This window comes from Typopeltis vanoorti, chromosome 26 (genome assembly GCF_054136105.1).
Source record: "Typopeltis vanoorti isolate ZY-2024b chromosome 26, IOZ_Tvanoo_1.0, whole genome shotgun sequence".
Classification (NCBI taxonomy): Eukaryota; Metazoa; Arthropoda; class Arachnida; order Uropygi; family Thelyphonidae; genus Typopeltis; species Typopeltis vanoorti.
Genome location: NC_143574.1, coordinates 26,027,659 through 26,055,063, shown reverse-complemented (window position 1 = coordinate 26,055,063; position 27,405 = coordinate 26,027,659). Strand labels below are relative to the sequence as shown.

The 27,405-nt window shown below is 34.1% G+C and overlaps 1 protein-coding gene across 2 annotated transcripts; it reads left to right on the top strand.

Moving 5' to 3' along the window:
• The first annotated feature begins 103 nt into the window (after window positions 1-103).
• Window positions 104-27,069, top strand: LOC150092424 (small ribosomal subunit protein uS7). Of its 2 annotated transcripts, none has more exons than XM_090414881.1 (5): window positions 104-156; window positions 9,057-9,171; window positions 19,448-19,657; window positions 22,037-22,264; window positions 26,947-27,069. In XM_090414881.1, the coding sequence occupies exons 2-5, from the start codon at window positions 9,061-9,063 to the stop codon at window positions 27,013-27,015; spliced, it is 618 nt and encodes a 205-aa protein (XP_090271007.1). In that variant the 5' UTR covers window positions 104-156; window positions 9,057-9,060; the 3' UTR covers window positions 27,016-27,069. The 2 variants fall into 2 exon arrangements, with proteins under 2 accessions (XP_090271007.1, XP_090271008.1); XM_090414882.1 differs by having other exon boundaries at window positions 120-160.
• The last annotated feature ends 336 nt before the right edge of the window (window positions 27,070-27,405 follow it).

The window sequence follows — 27,405 nt, the reverse complement described above, 5'->3', positions numbered from 1 at the left end:
TTTTATTTTATTGTATTTATTAACTTTATTTATTTTTGTCCACGCTATCGATCAGTAATCAGTTAGTGTATTCATAGACTTAGAGGGCGTTTCAGCCCGTCTCTTTAGTTCGGTAACCCCGTTTGGAAAGAATAGAAAGTTGCGGTTGTATTCTAAGTAGGTTTGTATTATTATTAAGAAAAAAAATGTATTGATATTTTCTTAGTTATTTCAGGAATAAATGCTGTTTATAGAATTTGGTTTGGCGGTGAAGTCACTAAAAATAAACATAGGCTAGTAATATGTCATATATTAAATAGGCTTAGTATATACCACACGTGGACATCTTTCAGTTGGCTGAACAAGTGATTTGAGAAGTTTCTTTATGTGGTATTCTGTTAGCCCAACAATAATCGATTCGAGAGGAGTCTTAAGATAAATATCTTGATCGATATTTTTATTAATTTTGAATAAAAGTATTCTATATTAGAATACATTTGAGTGATAAGACTGGATACGCGTACTTTGAATTCAATATTCCACGGTGTGTGTATACATAGTTAAACTAATTTGGCATATTTAATATATAGCTTTATTAATTTTCCATATTTAATACCAGTCCTGTATTTTTGCCAACAGAGAAAAAAATTTATTGCTAATGAGAAGATTGTGCAAGAGGAAATGTGTGCAGTTTGTAGATGTATGGACAAAAGGACTTGTACATGCCTGATGGACTACATTTTAGTGTTTTTGGAATTAGTTGTTTGGAAAAAGTGTTACTGACAGTCTGGAAGTGCAGAATCAGGGATTTTGTGACTGGCCACTCCTGGAATAAAGAGTATGAATGCATGATGACTGAACAGCTGGATGCAGTTTCTAGGTTTTGAATCTGTATGGGCTAGTAATGATATTATGCAAGGGTAACTGTGGGTCCAAGGGTACTGAAATGTGTGTATACAAATGTTGAGGTATCAGAAATAAAGGGAGTTTTTGGCATTGGCTCGATTTGCTTAAAAATTATTGGCATTGACAAGAATAAGGCGGAGGTGGGGTATTATTTAATGACAGATGAAAAAATTCAACCACAAAAATAGAATTTGGAGGATTGTAGATCTGAGGGGGAAATGGTTCATGTAAGGTGTCTGGTGTGAGAAACAGCCAACAGGATAAAATATATTGTTGGTTGTTGCTATCTTGTGGGTCCACATGAAGATGCAGATGCCATGCAAATTTGCCCCTTGAGTGCAGGTTGAGCAGTTATTGTATGTTGTTATTGTAATTGACAAGGAAGCCTCGAAAGTTCTGATAAACACCTAGAGCAAAAATGATATTAAAGCAACTGATATAACCATAAGAAAGAACATATGAGGATATAAGAATGCAAGTTACCTTCATAATTCTGCCACTAATATGTGCTTTCTTGTGGTTATATCTGTTTTTTAATATTTTTGTTCTAGGTGTTGATCAGAACTTTCCATACCCCACCACCCTCATAGATTGGAAGGAGCATATGATAAGATAGAAATGGAATTTATATGGTTAGAAACAGTGAATCTGCAGAGGACCAGGTTTTGAGAGTGTTGAATCTTCTAATTGTATCAGATTGGTAACTATAGAGCAAGTCTACCTCTTATTGAGGGGGTGGGGTGGAGTGACCATGTAATCTTATTCTGGAAGGTTGCTCAGTATATGGGATTCTGTCAAGAAAGAGTTTATGTGGAACTACAAAGCTGGAATTATGACAAATTTTGGTGGCAGCTTGGAGCAGTGCCAGAATGAATGCCAGTAGTGTATAGGAAGAGGTCAGAGATTGTTTGAGAGGCAATATCAGACTGCATACCCAGGGTCAGGAGGATAAACTGAATAGGGATTAAGTTGAAAAGTAACAATATAAACCAGGATTTGCCAAAAAGAAAACATTGTGGAAAGATTATAAACAAAAAAGGTAAGAGTGATTATGGAATGTTAGCTTTACGTGGTGCAGATGGTAGAAAAATGACATGAAATAGTTCAGTTACTAAGCGATCACTTTCGAAGGGTATATCTATCATCCATTTGAGACTTGGCAGTTACTTATGTGGGAATTGAGGTAAATGAACTGAAGGTACTCAACATATTGAAAAATATCAATGTGAACACATCAGTGGAACTGGACGGTATGTAAGCTCGTGTGCTACAAGAAGGTGCAAGAGAACTGGCAGTACCTCTAAGTTTCAGGTCTGACAAGGTTAACAAGTAAAGAGGGTAATAGTTCTATTGCATAAAGGTGGTTCTGTTACTGAAGTAGCATATTACAACCCAATTAATACCTCAGTGGTGGTTAAAATATTGGAAAAGTTGGTAGGTAAAATTCAGGAATGGGTGGAGGGCAGCATGGCTTTGTAAAAAGATTTTTTAATCCTGTTGAGGTCACAGCTGATCTGACAGATACAAACAAATTGTTTAATATAAATATTCTTATATATATATCCATCATCATCAAATTCCTGCCATGTACCCTCAAGGGGTGTACAGGATATTATAGTACTACATGAAAAAATTACATCATTACTAACTTCCTATCTACAATTTTCCTCCAAATCAGTCTGTTACTTGTCAAGACTCCAACATTATCAGATCTTATATTTCTATTGTCTAAGGCACTTTGTACCGTATCAATCCACCTATATCTTGGTCTTCCTCTGGGTCGTTTTCCTGCCAACCTGGCAGAGAACACTTGTTTTGCTAATCTTTTCTCTCCCATTCTATTTAAATGATCATACCACCTGAGATTAGCTCTGCTAACGCATTCCTGGATGCTGACAATGCCAGGTTCTTTCCTAATATCCTCATTTTTAATATGATATTGCCATTGATGCCATCTGTTCACGCCTCTAATCTTTCTCAGGACTCATATCTGCAGTCTCTAGTCTTTGGTCAAGTGTTTTACTTCTGACCCAGCTCTCAGATCCATAAGTTAAAATGGTTTGAACACTGTCTTGGATACAGCTAATTTAGTGTTCCGACTAATTTCTCTCTTATTACATATGAATTTATTCAATTGACTTCCCACCATACCAGCTTTGCTGATTCCGTTGTCTATTTCTATATTTAATTTACCATCTTCAGTAAAAATCGTGCCTAAGTAGCTGAAATGTTTTACTTGTTCCACAGGTTCTCCATTCACAACACAGTTGACGTTTTCTGCCTATTTTCATTGTCTTTGTCTTTTTATTGCTGACCTTCATACCATATCTATTACAACAGTTATTCAATTTAGTCAGAGAATCTTGCAGACTTGTAGTGGATTTATTTAGAAGTATAATATCATCCGCATAAAGCAAAGAGCTGACATTAACATCTCCAATTTTGATATCAGGTTTAATACCACATTCCTTCATAATGTGATCCATATAGATAATGAATAACAGAGGGGATAATGTACATCCTTGTCTCACACCATATTTAACATTAAACCATCTTCCTGTACTTCCTTCAATTCTAACTGCTGACTTACAACTCAAATAAAGACTAAGTATTGCTTGATGTAATGCCCCATTGACACCATATAACTGCAGCGTATTGAATAGCTTCTTTCTTGGCACCTTGTCATATGCCTTTTCCAAATCGACAAAACTTAAATACAGATCTTTGTTATATTCCAATGCTTTCTTGACTATTTGTCGTAAAGTGAAGATCTGATCCTGACAGCCTATTTGGCCTGAATCCAGCTTGTTCTTCACCAAGCTTTTCTTCCACAATTCTTCTCAACCGTTTCTCAAGTATACTTGCATAGATCTTGCCAGGAACACTCAGTAGGGAAATACCTCTGTAATTCTCACATTCAGTTTTATTTCCCTTTTTATATATGGGTACTATGAGAGCTCTACTCCAATCATCGGGAATTCGTCCTTCTGTCCAGGCTTTCTGAACTATGCAGTGCAGCCACTAGGACTCTTATACCACCATACTTCAGCATTTCTGGTCGAATATCATCTACTCCTGCTGCCTTTCCACATTTCAAACATTTGATGGCTTTTTCTACTTCAAGTATGGATATGTATTCCTCACTGCATGCCTGGTTAGTGTTTTTTACCACTGTGCTGTCATCACTGCTTGTTTCATTTAGCAGTTTTTCAAAGTAATTACTCCATACTTCAAGGATATCTTTTTCTCCTGTTTTCATGTCACCTCATCTCTAACTCCTTTTACAGCACTCTTTCCTCCATTCCTAAGCCTCTTCAACAACCTCCAGAATATTTTGCCACCTTCTTGATATTTATTTTCTATATTCTTGCCAAAGTCCTCCCATGTCTTTTGTTTAGCTAGTTTTACACAGTGTTTAGCATTCTTGCATTTGTCTCTATATTCTCTAAGAGCACAAGCAGACTTATTTGACAGGAACTTTTGATATGCTTTCTTCTTTTCCTTCACTGCCTCTTTATATATTTGCATACACTGGATATATATATCACGTGTATGTAAATATCACACACCTTTACATGTTATGTAAAGGTGTGTGATATTTGATAGTAAATGATATCTGAGAGATACTGTGAACTCTGATGTCAGTATAGTATTGGTTTAATTTTTTTTCAGCTGGTACTGTACTTTTTATTTATTTTTTACGAGTTTCCTCATGTCTTCCACTATTCCACGAGATTAAAAATACAGTATCTATTCATTTGACAGTGCAATGATTTAGCAAGAGAATGCATCACCCAATAAGTGATCATATTTTCATTTCTTTTAAGGATCAGAATTTTCAGGTTGTCATATATAGCATGTATGGCATATACTCTCGAACACCATCTCGTACTTTATTTCATCTGGGGTTCGCCTCTTTCTCCTCCATCCCTTAGGATTGGTTGAGCCCTCCTAATGAGTGATTAAAGATCCGTTTGCTGTTCTGGGATGCTTTCTGTATGAGACTGGCTAACTCACCTTTAGTTGAAAGAGACCAGATAAAGGTTCCTCATGTCTTGGATGGAAATCGAACCTGGGTCTTTCCGACCAAAGGGTTTCACCTATACCAACTGAATTACAGAGGCTCTATGTATGTCTACCAAATAAAGATTGCATCATATGCAACATATTTAGCAAAAAGATTCACTTTTGTTTTTAAATATGGCTTTGAACCACTTTGCATTTTTCTGCCATATTGTCAATATTATTGTTTTGACTGTGCCTATATTATCTTGAATTACTTTTCCTAATGTAGGTCCCTCTTCCATATTTCTTGTATTCATGAAATCGATGAATTTCTTCAATTGCATATTTATCATCAAAAAATTTTACATATTGGATAATTTGTTTACTGATCTGAAGGCCAGATACAATCTTTTAAATTTCTGGCTATGAATAATTAATGTAGCATTTAATATGTAATTCAGGAGCATTTTTCATATCAAAATAGCTGTCATTTGATCAGGTTTTTATAAATATACTAGTCTTTTTCCTTAGTCACTGATCATGTTCATGAAATGCCAAATTATTTGCAGGCTAGAACAGTATACATTTAGTGTTTTCAATATATGGCACTTAAAATTTTACTTAAGTCATTCCAATTTTGGAAGATCCTTTTCTAATAATTTCCATTTCTTGAAATAATTTTTGTTGTAATGAATTCTCTTGAAATAAGAACTTGGATTTAAATGTTTCCAGCCCTTAAATCTTTGAGTTGCTAAACAGAACATGCCAGATACAAATAAGAGATACAGAAAACAATATATTGCATATTTGTTTTTGCAGTATAATAACCCATTTTTCTCTTTTCAACACCTTCATTCTTATTTTGATAATTTATTGAAATATTAGGCACTAGTGAGAGGATACATACTTAACAAACTTGTGTATGTATGGACTGTTGAATTCTAATCTTTTTTTTTTTTTTTTATATATACGTATATTAAAATTTCACTTAGTTGGATGCACCAACTGAAAATTCTCTTATGTTCCTTATCAGTAGTATTGTTGTAGAATTTTCTTCTAATTGTATTTTAAGACTGTAAGCTAGTATGATGTTTGTTTGCTTTTTATGCATTCTTTCTACACAATATTAATTTTTTTCTTCAGTGATATGTCAAAAATTAATTGAACTTTTGTTTTGTCTCAATTGTAAAAGTTACAGCAGAAATGTGGTGCATTTGAACATGTACTAAAGTGGTGGCCTAATTGTTTCCTTCAAGGTTATGTTGTCTGAATGGCATGTGCAGTGTGCATTAGTTTTAAGGATGGATGTACACTCCATTCACCCTCAAAAAAAATTCCATTTGGTGACTCCACCCCCCTCCCAACATTCATTCCAGTGCGTGTATAGACAGCCATTTCAGCAGCCGGCTGCCTTAGGTGGTGCCAGAATAGCATGGCATAGAATTGTCAGTCTATGACTTGATAATGTATAATGTTAAGCTGCAGCTCCCTTTCTCATTTTCCAGAACCACTCATATGAAACAAATGACATGCAACTCAAGAATATTAATGTTCTAATAAATTTTCAATGCTCAGTTGACAAAAAAGAAAAAAAAAATGCAAGAACATTTGAACAAAATTTGATTCTGGAAAGGTCATCTCATGAAGAAAACACAGCATATTTGAAAAATACATTTACTGGTAGTTTGATGTTTGGTATTTTTGAACCTATAGCTATACTTTTACTGTTTTATGCTGAAAATGTATAGGTACGAGCTTCTATGCAATAAAAATGCATTTCCCATAGAGAAATACATTTTTAATGCTTTTTTGAAACAGATTTGAAAATATCTGAAATATCTTTGGATTTTATTTTATTTTATTTTTTGTTTGAATAGGCAGTTTTAAGTTGTTGGTAAATGAATTTATTGAAAATGAAATTATGGTTGTTCATATTTTTAGTTGAATGGATAGATGTAACTTCTAAATTATATTTTTTTTAAAAAAATAATTTATGAACATATAAATGCAAAGTATGCTATGCACGTTTTTATTGAAAATTGTTGCCCCAGTCCAGGACTGCCCAGATCAATCCAATTTCTGCTCAGAAAATAAATGGCAGCACTTTGCCATTTTTCTCATTCACTTTAGTCCTCGTAGGAGATTAGTGTAATCTTCTGGTATCACAAAGGTGGAGACCGGTTGCTAACAGATTTTGAAATAGTTTGGAAGATTGTCTACTCCCTTTGAAATAAAAAGACAATTTTTAATAGGTTATATAATAGATGTGATATGTCAGCTTTGATAAGCATTAACACATTTAATACAGTATATTCAGATTATTTAATTTCAGCTGCCATAATGCATTTGTTTAACCAGTGCACTATCCAAATACAACAATCAGAAGTTTAATTAGTTATTACAACTGAATCAACTAAGGCTACAAGGCTATGTATTTTGAATGTGTTAATTGAGTGGACTTACCAGCCAGTTTGCCTGTTTTATGATGAAAAAAGTCAGTTTATCCTGCTGCCCTTGTATGAGAAGACCAGCTGACTTGCCTTCGATTTTTTTCTGAAGGGCAAATGCTCTGACATCTTTACATTATGCTGTATTGGTGCTCACTGTTAATTAGATGTAGGAATTCCATACTGGTTTGAGGACATTTTATATAGGGTTTAGTTAGTTGTAACAAATATTGCTTAACAGATTTCTTTTATCCAATGCATAGTGTTTTGTACCTTTTGAATTACCTACAAAAAGTGTTAGTTACATTTTTTGTAGGTAGCCTCTCATGGTCAAGTAACTTGAGCAATACAAGCACTATGTGGAGGTGTTTAGAAACCTGATAAGGTATTGGAAGTTTATTTTTCATTTGGTTAGACTATAATAAATTTAGTTTAATCCTTTATCCAAGTGTAAGCAAACAAAGTTTGCATCTGAAAATATCTTCAGGACTGAGGTAAGGTAGTGCAACACCAGACAACTCTGAGCAAAGGTGGACCAAGCTCTCATCACTCTGTCTCAGTATCTCCCATAATGCAAAACACATCTCCTTGCAGACATGTATATTGCTATGCATTAAGGGAAGGGCCACTGCCCAGACCAGTGTCAAGCTTTATTGAGGCCTTGTCAGTGGGAGGCAGACCCAAACGTGGAGATACTAAGGCAGAAGCAATAGGGGAGGTCATATTTACCTATAGGAGTTGCCCATGGGTGTACCACCTTATTATTGAATTACTCTGGATTTAGAGAAAGATGTTGGAAGTTTATTTTTCACTTGGTTAGACTATAATAAATTTAGTTTAATCCTTTATCCAAGTGTAAGCAAACAAAGTTTGCACCTGAAAATATCTTCAGGACTGAGGTAAGGTAGTGAAACACCAGGCAACTCTGAGCAAAGCTGGACCAAGCTCTATCACTTCTTGTCTCACTATTGCTTCTGCCTTAGTATCTCCATGTTTGGGTTTGCCTCCCACTGACGAGACCTCAATAAAGGTTGAAACCAGTCTGGGTAGTGGCACTTCCCTTAATGCATAGCAGTATACATCTCCCCAAGGAGATGTGCTTTGCATTATGGGAGATACTGAGACAAGGAGTGATGAGAGCTTGGTCCACCTTTGCTAGGAGTGACCTGGTGTTGCACTACCTTACCTCAGTCCTGAAGATATTTTCAGGAACAAACTTTGTTTGCTTGCACTGGAATAAAGGATTAAACTAAATTTATTACCTGATAAGGTAGTTTCTGCTCTGCTATGTCTCTAAATTATGTTTGTTCTTATGGCCTTTTTCTTTCCCCCTAAATGAAAAACTTGCCACCTCCGTATGAGACTGGGTAACTTGCCTTCACTTAAAAAGCCCTGATAAAGATTCTTCGTGTCCTAGACAGATTCTAACCCGGGTCTTTCTAGCCATTGTCAATACTGATTTAGCTATGGAAGTTGTGATAATTACATGTTGGGTTATACATTCATATTTGCAGAAATACCCAAGTTTGCAAACATCTAAAACATGCATATGTGACCATTTCTAATGACTGGACACTTAAAAAAATATGTAGTTGAAAATGAGTAGACAGTGGTAGCCACTGTAACATCATTAGTTTATGAAATGCAAATTGGAATTTGCAGTATTCCTATGTTTTACAAATATATCTTGCTGAATTTATTTAATTTTTTTTTAAATAGCACGATGGGTGATAACTGGGATGATCCTTGTCCGGTTGTTCAGGAACAACCTGAAATAAAACTGTTTGCTAAATGGAGTACCAGTGATGTTGAAGTCAGTGACATCAGTTTAACTGTAAGTTTCTTTTCTTTCATGTTAAATAACACTCATATATTGAAATAAAAGGATATTAAAAATCCATTTCTTTCATTGCCAAATAGTTGAAACTTTTTTAGAAAGAATAATCATCTGCCATCCCTAAGTACATTGCAAATATCCATGCATATAGTGGGCATCAAGGTGCACACAGCTTGTTTGAGAGTGGGTTTTCTGGATTTTCTCAACCACCACTACCTTCAATGGTTCTCCCTGTGTAAACAACCTAGGCATCTTATCAACATCCATGCTTCTAATTCATTTCTGAACTACAGCTGTTCTTGTAGGAAGTTACAATGTGCACTGCACTTTGCTTTTATAGACTGCCAAGTGACTGATAAAAGGTTTATTTTATTAAACGTGCTATGTGAGGTCATAGCACATTTAATGCTGTGACCTCACAAACAAACCACAGTATAACATCACAACCAGCAGCACTTGCTTGTGAGGTCATAGCATTAAACGTGCCACTATGACCAACTTTAACATTATTTAATTAGAATGCTCCTGGTTATGTAAGCTGAATTATATTCGAATCGCATATCTGTGTCGCAGTTCTTGCTATCTTGAAAATAATTTTTATATTATATAAATCAAGTGGATATTAAATCTGCCATTATTTCAAAGCTGAATACAGAAACTATAAAAGTTTCATAACAAATCAGAAATGAGATTTTGTTCCACTGTGTTAAATTAAAAAGAAAAAAAAATGACATATCATTCTTCAAAATAATTTTAAAGTTGGTTTGTCATTTTGGACACATTTTTAAGCTTTAAGCTGTATTCCCATTGGCATAGGAGTGACTTATATATTATATAAGAGATTGGTTTTGGTCAACAGATAGCAGGATTTTCTCAACTGCCACTACCTTCAACAGTTCTCCCTATATGGCCAATCTGGACATCTTGTCAACATCTGTGCTTCTAATTCATTTCTGAACTATAACTGTCCTTGTAGGAAATAAACAATGTGCACTGCACTTTGTTTTAAGTGCAGTGGTTAGTTGCCAAGAGTGCCAATGGCAAGATATTTTATCAGGTATCAAAACTGTCACACTAAAAGGCTTCTTTAGCTATGAATTTTCCTAGAGTAATTAAAGCCTGGCTACATTGCTGTGTATTCCACACTCAGTTGATCTAATCTTGCAACTATGGAATGAGTCATTCAGAATGAGTAATAATCTCAGCCATGCAATGTATTGTTATTAATGGCTGAAGAAAATGGTAGGTTGGATACTGGCTAACAGCTTGCCAGCTTAAACTTTTCAATCAGTAAATAGGACATGCAGAATGTCATTCATTATATAAAAAGCAAGGGGCAAAAAAAGTTGCAACTACAAATTTTGATTAAGTTGTGATTAATTTAATGACAAGGCCTACTGAATTTCTCAAGGAAAGAAAAAAATTTTCAAAACTGTTATTTGAAATCATGTTTTTCATTTACAATTAACTATTATTTTGTGTGCAGATTTTAAAATATCACAAAAGTTTTACAATATTTTCAACAAAATGTAAGAACCTGAATATATTTTGTTCATTACTCTGATTAGAAGAATAAAAGATATAAAATATTGCCAGCAATAAATCAATATATTGTTAAGATTGATCTTATATTTCAAAATAAATGTAATTTATTTTATTTTCACTCATTAAATTTTATATCTGTTGTGAAGAACGAAATAAATATGTGAATATTTATTAAATATGAAGTATAATGCATTTGTCCTTGAAATATTCTAAGGTGGTTCCTGTATTTGCACTATTGGAAATTAATGGTGAGATGGTTGTTGGAAGTTTTTCCACTTGGTTATTCTATAACTTAAAGATACCAAGAAATATATACTTGGTTTAATCCTTTATCCAAGTGTAGGCAAACAAGTTTGTGCCTGAACTATTTCCAGGACTGGGGCAACTCGTATATACAATGGTACCTTGGTTTGCAAGCATAATTCGTTCAAGAAACGTGCTTGTAATCCAAAGCACTCGTATATCAAAGCGAATTTCCTCATAAAAAATAATGGAAACTGATGATTTGTTGCGAAACTCAAAAATATTCATATAAAAATGATTAATACAAAATACATATACCTTCATATAACATGTATACTTTTTTATATTTTTATTATTTAAATGCAATATACATAAAATAATCGAATTTATTAATTACATTACAATTACATATTACAGTAATTGTATTGGGTAGGACAACTTTCATTGTCACTAATGGAATCACTGCTGTCTGACTCTTTTTCTTTTTGTGCGACTTTAACAAGGAACCTATCCAATGACACTTGCTTTTGCCTCCTTTTGAGGATTTCACGGAAATATGACATTGCATTGTCATTAAACAGATTCATCGCTCGCACTGCCACAGCCTTACTTGGGTGGTGCTTTCTACAAAATTTTGCACTGTTTCCCACATTTTACACACCTCCCTAATCTCATTTGAAGAGAGGGATGCCTCCATCTTTTTCTCCTCCTCAGGCAAGATCTCCTCCATAACCTCTTGCTGCTTAAAGTTATCAAACCATCCCCTGCTCGCCTTGAAGCCTTCTTCGTTTTCTGTAGACATACCTGGCAGTTTACTTACGAGGTTGGCGTACAAGGCCTTTCCCTTCTCACAGAGATCAAGTTCTCGGTCACAGTATCACCTGCTAGTTTCTTCTCATTTATCCACACCAAAGCATTTTTTCTACATCTTCCAGAATACGTTGCCGTTGCTTTGATATGCTCGTGACTCCTTTTGCTACATCTAGCCCCCTTAGTTCTTCTTTAATACTGTGCAAATCGTTGATGTAGACTTCTTATAAAATCTTGTGATGGCGGCCACTTGCATACCTTGTTCGTGCTTCCCAATGATTTCCTTCTTAACTTCCACCGTAATCATCTCCTTCTTCTTACCGCCTTCCTTTTCAACCCTTTTCTTCATTGGGGCCATTGGCGTAGTACAGTTAATAAAGAACAGTTCTTACATTTGGACACAAAATAAAAAAATGCTTTATGCACGCGCACACACACACACACACACACACACACACACACACACACACACACACACACGTGATCACAACGCTAGCACGAATGAGGTATGCCGACTGAGACTGAGCATGTGAGACGATTGCCCAGAATCCTGAGTGGCTTGTGATCACGTGACGCTCGACAGGCAAAGCGTTTAGGTAATACTCGTATTGCAAAACCTCGCTCGTTTATCAAGTTAAAATTTATTAAACATTTTTGCTAGTCGCAAAACACTCGTAGATCAAGTTACTCGCAATCCAAGGTACCACTGTAGAAGCTTTTAACTTCACTTCACTTGCCTTAGTATCCCATAATGCAAAGTGCATATCCTTATGGTTATGTATGATGCTATGCATTATGGGAAGGATCACTACCCAGACCGTTTTTGATCTTTATTGAGGTCTCATCAGTAGGAGTTGCCTAAAGGTGTCACACCTTATTATTAAAATACTCTAGATTAGAGATTGTTGTTGGAAGTTTTTTCACTTGGTTATACTATAACTTAAAGATACCAAGAAATTTGTATATATATATTCGTGTATTCGTACAGGAAACTCGTATGTGAAAATATGACGTCTGCATCACTTCAACCTTGGTATCACCTCTTGGTCTGGCTCTCACTGACGAGACCTCGAAGGTCGAAACCAGTCTGGGTAGTGACCCTTCCCATAAAGCATAGCATTATACTACCCATAAGGATATGCACTTTGCATTATGGGATACTAAGGCAAGTGACGGGAAGTTATAAGGTTCTATATACGAGTTGCCCTGGTCCTGAAAATAGTTCAGGCACAAACTTGCTTGCCTACACTTGGATAAAGGATTAAACCAAGTATATAATTTCTTTGTATCTTTAAGTTATAATAGTGATATATATGGCAGGCTCAGTGGACATTTTGTGGAACCATTGTATGTTTTAAGAAATCAGATGGCAAATAATACATTTTCATATGAATGAAATATTCTGTATCTCAGGGCATCAGTTACAGTGGTATGCTTTCTAACCAGTTTCGCCTGGGAGATTAATGGTCAGGTGTACGATGGGCTCATTAGACATTTCATAAGAACCATTGCATGTTCCAAGATGCTAGATACAGTACTATAGTATATTTTCATAGGAAACATTTGCATATCTCTAGGCACTAGTGAAAGTAGTGCACCAGTATATATAAGGCATCAAATTTTCTCTGTAGCATAGTACTATTCTCCTTTTATGAAGGTGTGCTGAAATGTTCTAATTTTTGAATTTTTTTCAAACCTGACATATCTTCTTATATATCATAAAAGAAAAGGAACAAATTATTATAATTTGATAAAACATGGGGGTTAAAGGGTTTTAAGATATTTTTTTTTTTTATCAGTTGCTTTAATATCATATTTGTTCTAGATGTTTATCAGAACTTTTCAGCTTCTCTCGTAATTCTTAGCTTTACTGAAAGTAATAGTGGAATGGCATCTAGGGAAGGGAAGAAACTGGTGAGTGATGTTAAAAATTCAGCAGAAAATTGAAATTATAAAACAGATCAAAGAGAGAATGTCCATATTGAGGATTTTGAGCAAGAAAGGAGTCTTTAAGTTGTTTTTTAATCCACACGGAATCGTCAGAGATGCTAAATAAACGGAGAACACAAAACCAATGACAGAGATTGTTGATGAAGTGGTGTGGGAATGGTATCGGCGGCAACATGTAAGGAACACTCCTATTGACTAATTAGAGAAAAGGGAATATACTTCCACAAGAAAATTAACATATGCTCAAATTGCATGTGTAGTGAGGGTTGTACAGATTTAAATAGTGTCATCATGGAATCATGCACATAATAACTTGTGGAGAGAAGCAAACTGTCTGAATTTGAGGCTGCAGAAGACTGAAAGCTTTCCAATCAATTGTTCATGATAAGTGCATAATACAGATAAAATCGGCTTGTTTTGTTGGATGTTACCCACATCAATTATGGGGCATGGTATAAAACACTCGTCAGCCTGGTGTAAACAAATTAAAGAGGGGGCTACTATTTTGTGTTGTGCTAATACTGCTGCTGCAATCCATAGATACATATCCCCATCCCCCTTGTGATTTCAAAAGGCTGTCATCCAAGCACTTTCAGGAGTATCTTCCCCATCATCTGTAGAGGCCAGAAAAATGCATGGATAATTGATATTCCTTGAATGATTCGTGAATTATTTTGTATCTGAATAATCAGGCAAAACAAAAACTTGATTTCAGAATCCATTCCTGTGGTCATTAGTTAACAAAAGCTACTCTTGCCAGCAGGGATATTTCTGCCATCTCTCTATCAACCAATGGATCAAGGAATAATTAGCTTTTGTACAGGAAGAATCATTCAAGAAACTTGGATTTTGAACATAGTTTCTCAAATGATTCCAGCAATTTCATGGCAAATGGTAATAATGGTGGGAAAATGGGCAATAACAAGCTCATGAAAGAATGTAAGTCTTCACACTAAAGCATGCATGGAATGGAATTTGGCCATGTTTCATTCAGAAGATGAAAAGGATTTATTTTGAGGGTTTTAAAGAAAGATTTCTGAAAGGGGAAAAAAAAAAAAAAAAAACAATTGTTCACTGACCTGAAGAAGGTAAGTGCTCTGGAGATCTGTTAATATTGCCCAAGAACTGGATAAATGGACAATTGAATACAAAATGATCATTACACAATGCACAAACTCTTACTGATGAAGAGTTAATTGAATTTGTGACTAACATCACCTGAAAGAAGGTAACAACAAAGATGACGAGGATGAAGCTGTGCCGAAGACACAGATTTAACATTTAACTTGGAAACATCACAAAACCATTTGGAGAAATTCACGTCTTTTTTATGAGAAACAAGTCTTTAATCCTCGAGATGATGACTGCAGAAATTGCATTTATGTTTTATCCAAGCCAAAAGGTCCCAGAGGAAGCAGTTAATACTTATGGAACTTTTCTCAAAACCAAACAATTCCAGAACTACTCAAGATTTTCTAGCAAGATTTGGTACTCCTAATTGTCTGTGGTATACTACAAAACTTTTTTTTTAGTCAATAAAATTTATAAAACTTTAGCTGTTGCTTTTTTTATTTGATAGTGTTTAAATTAATTATTCTTTTAAATGTTCATAATGCTTATTCAGTTCTACACAACTCATGGACGAGAAATAATTTTGAGTTGCCAATTTCACATTCTTTTATATATTTAAATACAAGCAATGTGAATTGAGTTTAAACAGGAAAAAAAAAAGCAAGACTGATTACGATACTATTTTTAATTTATAAAATTAATCTTAAAAAGGAGCTTTTATCGAAATTACAATTTCAATAAAATATGTCACTGGCATCCTTCTGACAACACTGGCACTAACCATAGTGTTCCCTCCTCTGCATGTCGATATATCTTAGCCCGAACGGTAAAATGTTTGTTATAACACAGTTTCTCATGATATTACATGTGAGAGTTTAATTATTTTAAATTATTTTATTTGGTAAGGAAGGAAGGATAAAATATGGATTTGTCTGCCAAGTAACTTATTTGCACATTAACTTATCATCTTGTAAAATGTGCTGTGATATATTCTGTCAGAGGCTTTTGCATGATCTAGTAATATCATTTTATAGTGATTTTCCTGGGAGTGCTTAAGGGTCAAAGCTGTATAACTGAGAGGAGACCTCCACATAGCCTTTAAAGGAATGCGGAGAACCGACCAGGGCTTCTGACCTAATGTCCAATTGTTCAATCCTCACCTTCTCATGGTGCACCCTGTTGAGTATCTACTTGGATACTGAACGAATGAGGATGGGCTGGCAATTTGGGATTTAGCCGACCAAATTGTATTCTTATTGGTTAAACCAAAATAAAAAATGATGGTTCAATATGACAAAATTTCATGCCGGCTGGGGCGTCGCCTGGTTAAACAAGGCCCCCATTGTTTTCGCCAGAGAACCAGGGCAAACAGCGAAAAGTCAGCTACTGGAACAAATCTGAAAACAAACCCCAACTCAACATCACCAGAGTTAAAGATTGGTACTATCAACGTAAGAAGCCTGAATGGCAAAGAAATGGAGCTAGCTGAGGAATTAGATAAGTACCAGATCGACATAATAGGGGTGACTGACACAAAAAAGACCAAAACTGGTGAGATCTTTCTGAGCAATAAATACAAAATGTTATATTGAGGCAATGACAATCAAGGAAAAGGAGTAGCCATAGTATTCAACACAAAATACGAGGCTAATCTTCTTGAATGGCAGTCAGTCTCAAGTAGAGTAATGTGGGCATATGTGAGAATGGGGAACTGGACAATGAGACTTATTTGTGCCTATGGTCCCAAAGAAGGTTCTACTAAGATAGAAGTGGAGGAATTTTTTGATGCTTTAGAAAAAGCAACTGACACAATGAAAAAGGAAAAGTTGATCCTTGTTGGGGATCTAAATAGCAGAGTAGGAAATGATTGTTAGACATACAAAAATATTTTGGGAAAATTTGGAGAAAAGAGCAAAGCTAATAATAATGGCAAATATCTGTTGGATTTCTGCTCAGGACATGGACTGGTTATTACTAACACCATGTTCCAACATAAAAATGTGCACAAATTCACATGGAGAGAAGAGGCTAGGAATAAGAAAAGTCTCATTGACTATGTTATTGTTGATAGTGATGTTTTCTCCCTGGTGCAGGACACCAGAGTGTACAGAGGATTTGAAATTGGAAGCGATCACTATTTAGTCTTGAGTAGGATAAAATTGAATTTCATATTGAAAAGAATAACATGTAAGAAAGTTTTAAAGCAAATAAAAGTTGAGCAGCTCTCAGATGTGAACTGTAGACTAAAATACACAAAGATTATTGAAGAAAAATTGAAAGAGTTTGAGAACAGGAATCAAACCTTGGAGATTCAGTGGCAAACTCTGAAGAAAACATTGATTGATTCTGCCAGAGAGGCATGTGGTGAGGTTGTCTGCAAGGATAAAAAAATCAGAACTCCCTAGTGGTCACAGGAAGTTAAAGAAGCAGTGAAGGAAAAGAAGAAAGCATATCAAAAGTTCCTGTCAAATAAGTCAGCTTGTGCTCTTAGAGAATATAGAGACAAATGTAAGAATGCTAAACGCTGTGTAAAACTAGCTAAACAAAAGTCATGGGAGGACTTTGGCAAGAATATAGAAAATAAATATCAAGAAGGTGGCAAAATATTCTGGAGGTTTTTGAAGAAGCTTAGAAATGGAGGAAAGAGTGCTGTAAAAGGAGTTAGAGATGATAAAGGTGACATGAAAACAGGAGAAAAAGATATCCTTGAAGTATGGAGTAATTACTTTGAAAAACTGCTAAATGAAACAAGCAGTGATGACAGCACAGCGGTAAAAAACACTAACCAGGCATGCAGTGAGGAATACATATCCATACTTGAAGTAGAAAAAGCCATCAAAGGCTTGAAATGTGGAAAGGCAGCAGGAGTAGATGATATTCAACCAGAAATGCTGAAGTATGGTGGTATAAGAGTCCTACAGTGGCTGCACTGCACAGTTCAGAAAGCCTGGACAGAGGGATGAATTCCCGATGATTGGAGTAGAGCTCTCATAGTTCCCATATATATAAAAAGGGAAATAAAACTGAATGTGAGAATTACAGAGGTATTTCCCTACTGAGTGTTCCTGGCAAAATCTATTCAAGTATACTTGAGAAACGGTTGAGAAGAATTGTGGAAGAAAAGCTTGGTGAAGAAGCTGGATTCAGGCCAAATAGAGGCTGTCAGGATCAGATCTTCACTTTACGACAAATAGTCGAGAAAGCATGGGAATATAACAAAGGTCTGTATTTAAGTTTTGTTGATTTGGAAAAGGCATATGACAAGGTGCCAAGAGAGAAGCTATTCAATATGCTGCAGTTATATGGTGTCAATGGGGCATTATATCAAGCAATACTTAGTCTTTATTTGAGTTGCAAGTCAGCAGTTAGAATTGAAGGAAGTACAGGAAAATGGTTTAATGTTAAATTTGGTGTGAGACAAGGATGTACATTATCCCCTTTGTTATTCATTATCTATATCGATCACATTATGAAGGAAAGTGGTATTAAACATGATATCAAAATTGGAGATATTAATGTCAGCTCTTTGCTTTATGCGGATGATGTTATACTTCTAAATAAATCCGCTACAAGTCTGCAAGATTCTCTGACTAAATTAAATAGCTGTTGTAATAGATATGGTATGAAGGTCGGCAATAAAAAGACAAAGACAATGAAAATAGGCAGAATCATTGAAAATGTCAACTGTGTTGTGAATGGAGAACCTGTGGAACAAGTAAAACATTTCAGCTACTTAGGCACGATTTTTACTGAAAATGGTAAATTAAATATAGAAATAGACAACAGAATCAGCAAAGCTGGTATGGTGGGAAGTCAATTGAATAAATTCATATGGAATAAGAGAGAAATTAGTCAGAACACTAAATTAGCTGTATACAAGACAGTGTTCAAACCAGTTTTAACTTATGGATCTGAGAGCTGGGTCAGAAGTAAAACACTTGATCTAAGACTAGAGACCGCAGATATGAGAGTCCTGAGAAAGATTATAGGCGTGAACAGATGGCATCAATGGCAATATCATATTAAAAACGAGGATATTAGGAAAAAACTTGACATTGTTGGCATTCAAGAATGTGTTAGCAGAGCTAATCTCAGGTGGTTTGGTCACTTAAACAGAATGGGCGAGGAAAGATTAGCAAAACAAGTGTTCTCTGCCAGGTTGGCAGCAAAACGACCCAGAGGAAGACCAAGATATAGGTGGATTGATACAGTACAAAGTGCCTTAGACGATAGGAATATAAGATCTGATAATGTTGGAGTCTTGACAAGTAACAGACTGATTTGGAGGAAAATTGTAGATAGGATGTTAGTAATGATGTAGTTTTTTTTTTTTTTTTCATGTAGTACTATCATATTCTGTACACCCATTGAGGGTACATGTCAGGAATTTGATGATGATGATGAGTGATTGTCCTGATTCATTTTGTTGATCAAAAAAAAAAAAATTCCCAAATCTTAGTTGCAAATAAATATCTGTTGGGCCGAAGATGGAATATAGATATATCTTTTTTGAAAACATGTGCATGGTGTATACATGGTCTGTTTAATATTATTGACATTACTATGAAGAATTAAGTCTGTTTGTTTTAACAATTCTCCTTTTTTTTTACTATATGTAACAATTGTATATATGTATTTCTATATATTTTTTAAGGATTATATCGCTGTCAAAGAAAAATATGCTAGGTATCTGCCTCATTCTGCTGGTCGCTATGCTACCAAGAGGTTTCGTAAAGCTCAGTGCCCTATTGTTGAACGTCTTACAAATTCCATGATGATGCATGGACGAAATAACGGCAAAAAATTGATGGCAGTGAGGATTGTGAAGCATGCTTTTGAAATTATTCATTTGTTAACAGGAGAAGTGAGTAGTTCTTATTCTGTTACTATGTGTATAACATTTACCTTTTTTTAGAAAAAATGTAATGGAAACTTGTACCTTTTAACTAGTTTCTATGCATAATTTACTAATTGTATGTTTTAATAGGGACACGGACATACTGATTACTTTTTTTTTTTAGCTTATACAGCCAACTCTTACTATAAAAAAAACACTGCTATAACAAACCCACTCACTGTAACAAACTGAGAAAGTCCTAACCATAACTGCATCGATACAATTCTATGTTTAAAAAAATTGCTATTACAACTCTATGGTCCCCAAAAGTTTGTTATAGGGAGGATTAACTGTCATTTTTCGGTGTATATTACCATTGCAAAGCAAAACTGCAAATGATGCATATCTTATGGATACAAAGACTGTCATTATGGGTGATTTCAACTATAGAGATATAGAAAGGATGGGAAAGCATGTAAGATGAGAGAAAATGAATTTATAGAAATTACTCTTGTCTTGTCTTACTAAGTTACTTACTTAGTATTGTCTAATAAATGATTTGACCATTATGCTTCCAGTTAGTGAAGGTAATCATGTATTTAGTGTGGGAATTGAGAAAAATATACATAAGAGTTTTGACTAAGGGAAGTGATTGTAAATAAACTGAGAAGGCAGCTTGAGACGGTGTCTTGGCATGAGAAACTTCTTAAGGTAGAGAGGAATCACAGACACACATAGCTGAGTCACTTTAGGAAAGTATATGTACCAGCAAGATCATTAGCACTCAGGATGCCTGAAACCAGTTGGAAGAAAGAGATTAACGAGTTAAAAGTATTAAAGCTGTTACAAGGGCTTGTCTCAAATATAACAATCAGGCGGGATGTGCAATTCCTAATGAAAGGAGAATAACATAATCCATTATATAAGGGTGTCGCTAAGACTGATGTAACAATTACCTAGTATCTGTTGTGTGTTCATCAGGATTTTTGAAACACTTGTCAAGAATTGCATCCAAGGTTAAGTAGACAATGCTGGGATGCTTTATAGAGGACAGCATGGTTTGTTCTTACTTGAGCAATTTCCTCACATTCAATAATGATGACAGTTGGATAAGGGGTTTGGATATACCGTGATACTTCTGAGTTTTTCCAAGACGTTTGTATTACAACCTCCACTCTTAAGGTTGTTATGCAAACTACTCAGGAATGGGTTTGCAGAGTAAACTTATAAGAGATTGGAGAGTGACTGACCAGCAAGTATTAGAAAACTATGCATTGTGGTGTAGTTTATGAGGAGGGGACAATGTCATATAATATGTATATTAATGATATTTAGGATGGTCTACTGAATGAAATCCAGTTATAAGGAATGCAGCTGATGCACAATCCCTGATTTGAACAGAATCGTTATGCAGGCAAATGACTTATCATTTCAGTGCTGCCGCATGTAATGATATGTGTTTTGGATAGGACATTACAAGCAGAGTGATAATATGAATTTGTTGAAAGTAAGCAATGAAGTTAGACTTTGTTACTATGGCAAACGGTAAGTTAAATGATGCTGGTTAACTTATTGCATTGGATAACAGCATTGTTAAAGAGAACACTATCCTGCAGGAATAAACAAGTTATTCTGCTAGTTTACAATGTTTTGATTAAACCTAATCTGTATTACTGTATATGCAAATCTGGTCACTTGGGTTCCAAGGAGATGAGGAGAGAGTTGGAAAGATTTTACAGCTCAAAATGATAATTGGCCTATGGAATTGGGACAACGCAATCTTCCAAGTTGAAGAAATAAATGGAGAAAGAGAATCTTACAGTGTTATAGACAAGCGGTGCAATGGATGGTGGAGAAGCATCTGAGGCCCAGTTTTTGTGGTATGGGAGCATATGGAATGGGCTACTTTCTACATTTGTCAGTAAATGTGTTCAAGGATGATAGTTATTATTTAAACGTGAATATGGGGGGAACCAATCAGTAATTGCTGACATCTGTCACTCATTGCATTTTTGTATGTTTGTATATAGTAATTCATTATTATGTAATAAATAGTTAATTAGTATAAAATCCCAGATACAAACTTGTGTTTTTGTACTCCAAGCACTGACTCTTAACTTATTCATAAACATAAAGGATATACTTTCTTTTTATGTACATTTAATAATTCGACATTAAATTCTGTATTATAAGCATGTTCTTTATCCTTCTAAAACACTTTTTGTCCAAGATTCTATTGTTCCATTTTCAAATTAAGGCCAACAAAAAAATATATTTTTTTTTTCCATGTCTACATTGTTTCATTTCTAGAACAAAAGATTTTATTGCACACAGTCAAGTCATTTCCTCAAACCATTGTACATGTTATTTATTAGTTTATTGTGAATTCATTCTTATTTATTACAGAATCCCTTACAAGTCCTGGTAAATGCTATTATCAATAGTGGTCCACGAGAAGATTCAACACGAATAGGACGAGCAGGTACTGTTCGTCGACAAGCAGTTGATGTTTCTCCATTACGACGTGTAAACCAAGCTATTTGGTTGCTCTGTACTGGTGCTCGTGAAGCTGCTTTCAGAAACATCAAGACCATTGCTGAATGCCTGGCAGATGAACTAATTAATGCTGCTAAGGTATGTATGTGTGTGTGTGTTTATATATGTGTGTGTGTGTGTGTGTGTGTACACACAAACACATTTTATATCTGATTGAGACATCAGGAAATGTACATAATCTGTTTTACATCTCATGACTAGTTATTCTCACAGGGAAGACGAACACTGTAGTGGGAGATATAATTGAATGGATTATTTTCAAGATTAAATGACTATACATATAAAGTTATCTAAGGAAATAAATTTAATGTAAGCTGCTAATATTTTGTGAAGAGTATCTCATCAGAGTGAACGCACACAGAGAATATGAGTTACATGAAGCAAGAAGAAACTGAACAAAGTTTTAAAAGTGCTTCTGTTCTGCCACTCTCCTGACAATCACTTAGTACTATTTGAAATCTTTGGGAAGTGGGAACATAATCGTTAAATTGTAAACAAACAATTTAGCAAGACTTTGTAAACAAGCATAGCCAAAAAGCAAAGGAGAGCAAAGCTCATTATATGATGTAAAAGTGTATGGCATAGCAGGTTTAACAAGAAAACTACTAAATTTAACACTAACATTAAATTAACTAATTGCATTATATTCACATACTGTGAATAGAAATGTATTTATGACATGCCAAACAAATCAATAAGGGAATACTTGTAGGCAGAGCTCTGGAAATGCAGCTTAATCCTTCTAGTCAGGAGAAAAGTTTACTTGTCTGAGGTACTGATCTGCTTTGTATAAATATTGTTATAGGGTTATGTTAAAAAAAAGTTGACAAAACAGTGATATATCCTTTCTCACTATGCATTACACACACACACACACACACACACACACACAGTTATACAGAAATATGCTCTCTTTTAAGGTGGTTTTAAAATGTATGCCACAACGCACCTCATCACAACTCAGTTTGTGTTTTCTTTCATTTGTTGTTCATAATGACTGGTGAATTTATATAAATTATACATGAACAGTAATTTAACAGAAAAGACAAAATTCACATAAACAAGAAAGTAGGTAACAGTCGGTGTGGAGCTAGGTTTATTTTTCACACTTGACTCATGCACCTGATTGAGTCTGACTTGTCTTAACAATATAATTGCATTTTTTAAAATATCAGTATTTAAAAAAAATCTGTATTATGTAAAATTTTCACATTTAATTACACTAAGCTGATTCATGATATAAGCTTAGAAAAATACTCTGTTACAATTGCACTTTTACTTAAGAAGTAAAGGTGTTCAAAGAATAAGATATTTTAAAATTAAGCTTAAAAAGTTTAAGCTTAATTTTAACTTCAAATTAATGATTTCAGATCTAAAAGTTTTATTTCCAACTCTCTGGAAATAAAATATCTCTAATGAATTTGTTAGCAGTCACCCATGGTCAAAATTCATTCACTGTAGTTGTGCAGTGAATGAATTTGTTAAGGGAAAAAAGTGTAAATTATGCACACAAAAAAAAAATTCACTCGCTTCTTGTCTCTGACTGCCTGTGGCAAGTAGGCAGTGGATTTCTTGAGCCCTGCATTTGTATGTGCATATGTCTAGAAAGTTCTGATAAACACCTAAAACAAATGATATTAAAGCAACTGATATAACCACAAAAAAGAACATACTAATAGCAGTTATGAAGATAACTTGTGTTCTTATATTCTGTTGTTTCTTGTGGTTATATCACTTGCTTTAACATCATTATTGTTCTAGGTGTTTATCAGACCCTGTCTCTCTCTTTGTGTATGTGTATGTTCTTACAGATGCATAATAAAATTTTTAATGCAGGTTTCGAGTTCAGAATCACTCCCAGAATTTTGAAATTATTAATTTGGTGATTTTTAATTTACTGTAATAGCTTATTGATCTCGAAGAAAGAAGCTGCTCTGTGATGAGTATCACAATCTGTCAATCCTCTGATTATTAGTGATTAAATTTCTATTTTCTGAGAGTCAGCTGTTTATTTTGTAATCAAATGAAATCTTATGTTAAAAAATTGTTAACTCATTTTGTTAAACGAATAAGATATTCTTTGAACAAAATATAGGTGTACTGCAGTATTTAATTAGATTCTGTCAATTTTAATTTGTGTTTATAATTAGCAGTTTATTTTGTTGATGAAATTATGTAAGAAAAGTATAATTAAGTACAAAAAAATGCACACAAAAAGTACATTTTGTTTTAATCAAATGATTATTTGAAATAACTGCAACTTTAATTTAAATGCATATACAATATGAAAAACATTTTCTCATGCCCTTGAAGTGTGTGAGATCGACTGCTTTCAAGTAAAGTTGTAATGTTGCTGTGAGAAATGAAATTCTTGGAGCTTGAAAGTGGATATTTAGGAAGAAAATAATTGATAACTTTTAAATGTTTATGTTATGACTGACTATAAAACATGAATAGTCTTTTATATGATAAGAAAAAAAAAGTTCTGGGTCTTAAAGGAGTTAAAAGGAGAGAAGAACGATCGGCTTATGTTATGACTTGGAGAAAATCGGCAACTAAAATATTGCAACTGTTTCAGTGATTCTTTAAAAGAGTGCTGTAGCTTTCAAATTGAGAATTTCAGATCCAGAAGTTTTATTTCCAACTCTCTGGAAATAAAATATCTCTAATGAATTTGTTAGCAGTCACCCATGGTCAAAATTCATTCACTGTAGTTGTGCAGTGAATGAATTTTTTAAGGGAAAAAAGTGTAAATTATGCACACAAAAAAAAAAAATTCACTCTCTTCTTGTCTCTGACTGCCTCTGGCAAGTAGGCAGTGGATTTCTTGAGCCCTGCATGTGTATGTGTGTATGTCTAGAAAGTTCTGATAAACACCTAAAACAAATGATATTAAAGCAACTGGTATAACCACAAAAAAGAACATACTAATAGCAGTTATGAAGATAACTTGTGTTCTTATATTCTGTTGTTTCTTGTGGTTATATCACTTGCTTTAACATCATTATTGTTCTAGGTGTTTATCAGACCCTGTCTCTCTCTTTGTGTATGTGTATGTTCTTACAGATGCATAATAAAATTTTTAATGCAGGTTTCGAGTTCAGAATCACTCCCAGAATTTTGAAATTATTAATTTGGTGATTTTTAATTTACTGTGATAGCTTATTGATCTCGAAGAAAGAAGCTGCTCTGTGATGAGTATCACAATCTGTCAATCCTCTGATTATTAGTGATTAAATTTCAATTTTCTGAGAGTCAGCTGTTTCTTTTGTAATCAAATGAAATCTTATGTTAAAAAATTGTTAACCCATTTTGTTCAACGAATAAGATATTCTTTGAACAAAATACAGGTGTACTGCAGTATTTAATTAGATTCTGTCAATTTTAATTTGTGTTTATAATTAGCAGTTTATTTTGTTGATGAAATTATGTAAGAAAAGTATAATTAAGTACAAAAAATGCACACAAAAAGTACATTTTTTTAATCAAATGATTATTTGAAATAACTGCAACTTTAATTTAAATGCATATACAATATGAAAAACATTTTCTCCATGCCCTTGAAGTGTGTGAGATAGATTGCTTTCAAGTAAAGCTGTAATGTTGCTGTGAGAAATGAAATTCTTGGAGCTTGAAAGTGGATATTTAGGAAGAAAATAATTGATAACTTTTAAATGTTTATGTTATGACTGACTATAAAACATGAATAGTCTTTTATATGATAAGAAAAAAAAAGTTCTGGGTCTTAAAGGAGTTAAAAGGAGAGAAGAACGATCGGCTTACGTTATGACTTGGAGAAAATCGGCAACTAAAATATTGCAACTGTTTCAGTGATTCTTTAAAAGAGTGCTGTAGCTTTCAAATTGAGAATTTCAGATCCAGAAGTTTTATTTACAACTCTCTGGAAATAAAATGTCTCTAATGAATTTGTTAGCAGTTGCCCATGATCGACAATTACAATGAATGAGATTTTTTAAGAAATAAAAGTGTAAATTATGCAAAAAAAAAAAAAACTATTTGGATAAGTCCAAAAATTCACTTGCCACTTGTCTCTGACTCTGTAGCAAGTAGGCAGTGGATTTCTTGAGTCCTGCATGTGTGTGTGCATGCGAGAGGGTCTGGAAAGTTCTGATAAACACTTAGAACAAAAATGATTAAAGCAACTGATATAACCACGTAAAAGAACATACTAATAGAGTTATGAAGATAACTTATATTCTCATCCTCATATAACTCGATTTAATTTAAATGCATATACGATATAAAAAACATTTTCTCACACTTGAAGTGTGTGTGATCGACTGCTTTCAAGTAAAGCTCCATAATTATAAGAAGGATTGATGGCTCATTTTATTGCTCTAATATATACCAATAGAGTTATGAAGATAACTTATGTTCTTTCTTGTGGTTATATCAGTTGCTTTAGTATCATTTTTCTAGGTGTTCAGAACATTCCAGACCCCTGCCCCTTGTGTGTGTTTATTATTATTACAGGTACATAATAAAATTTTTAATGCAGATTTAGAGTTCAGAATCACTCTTTCCTGGGTTTTTGAAATTACTAATTTATTGATTTTTAGTGTACTATAATAGTTTATTGATCTTGAAGAAAGGAGCTGCTCTGTGATGAATATCACAATCTGTCAATCCTCTGATTATTAGTGATTACATTTATATTTTCTGAGAGTCAGCTGTTTATTTTGTAATCAAACGAAATTTTACTTTGAAAAATTAACTCATTTCATTTAATATTTTCTTAGGGATCATCCAACAGTTATGCCATAAAGAAGAAGGATGAGTTAGAGCGTGTCGCCAAGTCTAACCGTTAAATAGTATTGTTGCTTTGTACTGAAAATGTATTAATAAAGGGATGAACATCTGAATTCTTTTTAAGCTATTTTTGAAGTAATTAGTGAACTTTACTATAATCAATTTGGATGTTTGTTAGCTCTACTTTGCTCTCAGCATCATTAATATTGTAGGGTTAAGCTACGTTTTGCTTAAATCTTTCTGGAATGTACACTATCTTACAAGAGAACAGGAAGACAACTAATACACTGTTAACAAAAAAAAATTATGGATGGATGGATATTATTTTCCCATAACCAGTTACTGAAATTGCAGTAGCATTAATTTTTATTAAAAACACAGAAAAGTTAAAATGCACGTACTGTTTGTTACCAAGCAAATGCATAGAAAAATCCCCTAAAAGCCATCAT

Bases quoted from the DNA above. Each gene is read 5' to 3' on its own strand.
- LOC150092424 (XM_090414881.1), top strand. From the start codon at position 9,061: ATGGGTGATAACTGGGATGATCCTTGTCCGGTTGTTCAGGAACAACCT. The intron at 19,658-22,036 runs GTGAGTAGTTCT...TATTTATTACAG, and splicing joins TTCATTTGTTAACAGGAGAA to AATCCCTTACAAGTCCTGGT. The intron at 22,265-26,946 runs GTATGTATGTGT...ATATTTTCTTAG, and splicing joins AACTAATTAATGCTGCTAAG to GGATCATCCAACAGTTATGC.